The following is a 4,197-nucleotide window of genomic DNA, read 5'->3' as shown; positions in this document are numbered from 1 at the left end:
GTGCAGGAAGAATCAAAATGATCTTCGGTCCCGAACCCATTTTACCCTTTAAAATGTGGGACCCACCCCTTTTTCCCGGGGGATTTTTTTTTTTTTTTTTTTTTTTTTTTTTAGTTTGAAAAGATGAATGTTTCACCACCTTATTTATTGAAACAACTGCTACATTAGATGCATGTGGTCAGTGTCGTAGCATGCCAATCCCGTAGTATGTCTCTCATTAGATGGGCGAGAAGAGACTACTACTATTAATTTATCAAACATTGTTATAATGACGAATTTTTACACCTCAGCCTGATTACCAGGTACTTTTGCAGGTCAATTTACTTGATCTTTTCTACCAACCTCTCCGAAAGCGCGGTTAACTTTCTAGTCCAATCAAGTTTTACAATCTAGCAAGGTATATTATTCGAGAAACACATTCGTCCTTCAGACTTTGGAGGGGAAAAAATGGTTTGAAAGTCAGTCCTCTTAACCATTCGATCACAGAGGTGGGCAGGTGACTAACCCCTGAGGAAAAAATCAAGTCCAAGATTTCAAGATATCATTTAATATTTGTTTTCAGGTCTGGTACGGGTGGCAGATCCAAGCAACGCTCCAGCAACCACGACCTATTCGTCAAGGATTACATCAAGAAGCGAAATCTCATACTGGATCTTCTGGCAGTCAGGATAGAGTTCCTACTTACCTGGCATAATCCGAGCGGTAGACCAGAGCTGAGTGTGACTGGGGAAGATATTATTAGTAAGTGTTAGGGATATCTGGCAGTAAGGATAGAGTTCCTACTTACCTGGCATAATCCAAGCGGTAGACCGGAGCTGAGTGTGACTGGGGAAGATATTATTAGTAAGTGTTAGAGATATCTGGCAGTAAGGATAGAGTTCCTACTTACCTGGCATAATCCGAGCGGTAGACCAGAGCTGAGTGTGACTGGGGAATTCTTCTAAGATATTATTTAATTATTAGTAAGTATTAGAAGCCAGAATAAGCTGTTCATTTATTTTTTTTATTTTATTTTATTTTTTTTTTAGAGGTTTGACAGAGGGAAATGTAACTGCTATGGTCTTATTGTCCCGAAATCGAAGAGAGAAGGAAGACAGGATAGGAAAAAGCAAGCCGTTCCGAGAACGAACATTATCCCATTAGGATAAAATCCGCCCCGGGCGGGAATCGAACCCGCGGCCTAGCGCTTACAAGGCAGACGCACTACCAACTAAGCTAACTAGGCTGGCTCTGTTCATTTATTTGGTGCTCCGATTTGGTGTTAAAAATAATATCAGCCAGTCTGCCTTGTTGGCGTTAGGTCGCGGATTCCGAACAATTCACTTTGTCTTATCCTAATCATTTATTTACATCAAACATAAGTACATACATAGGTTTAACAATGAAAAGGATGGAGAAAATTATAAATATAAAAAAAGATATTAATTGTAATAGCCACCAAAGAGGTATTTACGCAAATTTCACTCGTTTAGACCTGAAATTTACACTCACTGACTCACGTATACAAATTCTAACCCACTTCTAGATGAGCTAGGAAGATGCGGTTTTCACCATTGGATCCCAGTTGAGACATTTTTTTTTTTTTTAAGAATACATTCAGGTACCTCAGACTTTGAAGAATGCAGATTCGATTGTACGAGAGGTAGGTGAAATTTACGTAATTATCACGGTACACATCCAACGATCTGCCGGAAGACTAGGTTGGAAGACCAAATTGGGAGATCTGTCGTACCTAGCTTGTGACTTTGTTCTATTTTGCAGGTAACTTGACTGGTACGGCTGATTCCTCCCAGTGTTATGTCTCTGCCTGTGGGCTTGAGCCTATAGGTACTGAGCCGTTATCCCGCATGTATTGTGTTCATCAGTTATAGAGCAAGCTCTTTTCTAGCATTATATAAGACCTTGTTTAGACTGCGGGAGTAAAGGGACTTTTCAGTCTCATTCTGGCAGGATAAACAAGGTATATTCTATTCTAAGACCTTGTTTAGACTGCGGGAGTAAAGGGACTTTTCAGTCTCATTCTGGCAGGATAAACAAGGTATATTCTATTCTATTCTATTTTTTCCCCCAGATCTCCCCCTAGTATTTACCAAAGAGGTGCCGAACTTTGTCAAAGGCCTCTTCCTGTCAGGTCAGACAGAACTCCAGTCTAAACACCACGATGCATCTGAGTTAACAATAATTCCCCTAGGTAAAGGGGTGAAAATGTTCGTTTTAGGGTCCCTTACCTCCAAAAAAGACATATTTTGTATCTTTTCCCCCTCAGATCTCCCCCTAGCGTTCACCAAAGAGGTGCAGGACTTTGTCAAAGGCCTCTTCCTGTCAGGTCAGACGGAACTACAGTCTAAACACCACGATGCATCTGAGCGGGAGGATAGAGAAACCAATTGTCTGACGGTGAACAAGTTTAAGCTTAACGTTATGGCCAATGCAGCTTGCGTCGATTTACTGGTGAGAAGGAGTAATTTTAATCGTGTTGAGCATTGTTAAATGCTTGCTTCACTTAAATTAATGTTATTAATCTTCTTCTTTTTCCTCGCCTTTTCCCGTGTACAGACGGGGTCGGCGTTTTTCGTCAGCCTCTCAATCGGTCCTAACTAAGGTGATTGCTTTGGGCTGACATTCGGTTTTGGCTACAAATTTTACGAGTGGATGCCCTTCGCACTCAACCTTTGCTATTCCTTTAGCAAGGGAACTTCAGGCTGGTATACTCCCTGTTTAAAGTCCCCCAGTCAGACTAAGCTGGTCTACTCCCTGTTTAACGTCCCCCAGCCAGACTAATTTAATAATCTGTTGCACAGGTATGGGCCATCAGCGATGAAACAGGTGGCGATAGTCTGTGCAGTCGCCTCACAGAGAAGATATCGTCTAGTCATAACGTCAAGCTGTCGTTGGCACATATGCCTCTCCTAATGGTTTGTCTGGAGGTAAGAAACTGTCGAAATATCTATCTATTGTTTGTTTGTTTTTTAAGGTTTGATAGAGGGTAACTGCTAAGGTCTTTTCGTCTGGATTTGTTTCCTTCAATTTTGAGACGTCCCTATCCAACTTTTTTTTTTTTTTTTTTTTTTTGGTTTAGGGGGGATTTCACCAATTTTTTTTTTTCCCCCAAAAAAGTTTATGTTAAAAAAAAAAAAGAATTGCTTAACAGCCCTGGTTAAGCCTATTACACATCAAATGGAACTTAACAGACTGTTAGGCTTAACAGGCCTTCAAGGGGACTGAGTTCTACTTACTTTACAGTAAATTAAGTGTTTTATTCATTTCTATAATGAAACTTCATTAAAGAGACAGCCAATGTTTGCAACTAGAAGAATTGAAAAAAACAACAAGATGCGCGGGTCCAACAAGTCCCTAGTATACTGGACTTCGCCGACAGGAGTTTTCGCTCAGAAAAACCCCACCTTTCAATGTAATGCATCTAATCTCGCAGGGACTGGGTAAAACTGGGCGGTCAAGTTCCCCAGCATAGCCAACCTCTATTCAATTCTGCCCGAGATTTCCAGTGTCGAGATTTCCTAGTGTCCCGCTCCGCCAATACTGGTCCAAACTACACCAACAGCCCCTCGGCCCCGCCGCCCCGGAAACCTGTACCACACGAGTCTCAGGTTCGAACGACTCAGGTATGTATACGCCAAGTACCATAAAATCATAGAAAATATTAATAATAATAATAATAATATAATAATAATAATAGATAATAATAATAATAATAATATAATAATAATATTTTCAATTGGGCAACTGCTCCATTGAATGAGAGTGTTTTTCCTGATGGACCAAAGGGGAAGGCCTTAAGATTCTTCACCTTGGAATTTCATCAAGTGTGCCAGACCTATAGATGGGATTGACAGTGTCTATTGTCGTATTTATTTAACAATTAACCAAAGAACCCGAAATATGCGAGCAGTGGGTGGTAAAATTGTTCGTCAGTGGGGATAAATCAGCGTTTTCGCATTAACCGAGAAGAAAAAAAAATGGCGACTTATCGTTAACCGCAGTCTAGAGCTCGTTGTTTATTATGGCAGAGGGGGGAAAACGTACCTAAACGTGGTAACGCCCCTCACGCCTCCAACGCATAAAAACAACAACTTCATGTGAGGGGAGATAGTGACTTGAATCAAACCACGCGGCTGGGTTTCCGGTTATGTTAAGTGTTAAACAAAAAATACAAAGTATTATATTCCTTCGGAATCC

At 40.8% G+C, this 4,197-nt stretch overlaps 1 protein-coding gene across 1 annotated transcript in view; it reads left to right on the top strand.

The window, feature by feature from the left end:
• LOC103517157 (phosphatidylinositol 4-kinase alpha) overlaps positions 1–4,197 on the top strand; it is a 43,351-nt gene that overhangs the window by 21,356 nt on the left and 17,798 nt on the right. The window contains exon 20 of the mRNA XM_026829360.1: positions 563–741. Coding sequence (XP_026685161.1) covers positions 563–741 — 179 coding nt within the window. The remainder of the gene's footprint in view (positions 1–562; positions 742–4,197) is intronic.

The sequence above is a fragment of the Diaphorina citri genome, unplaced genomic scaffold (genome assembly GCF_000475195.1).
Source record: "Diaphorina citri unplaced genomic scaffold, Diaci psyllid genome assembly version 1.1 scaffold1766, whole genome shotgun sequence".
Lineage (NCBI taxonomy): Eukaryota > Metazoa > Arthropoda > Insecta > Hemiptera > Psyllidae > Diaphorina > Diaphorina citri.
The sequence above is the reverse complement of the archived record's forward strand: the minus strand, read 5'-3'. Positions and strand labels throughout refer to the sequence as shown.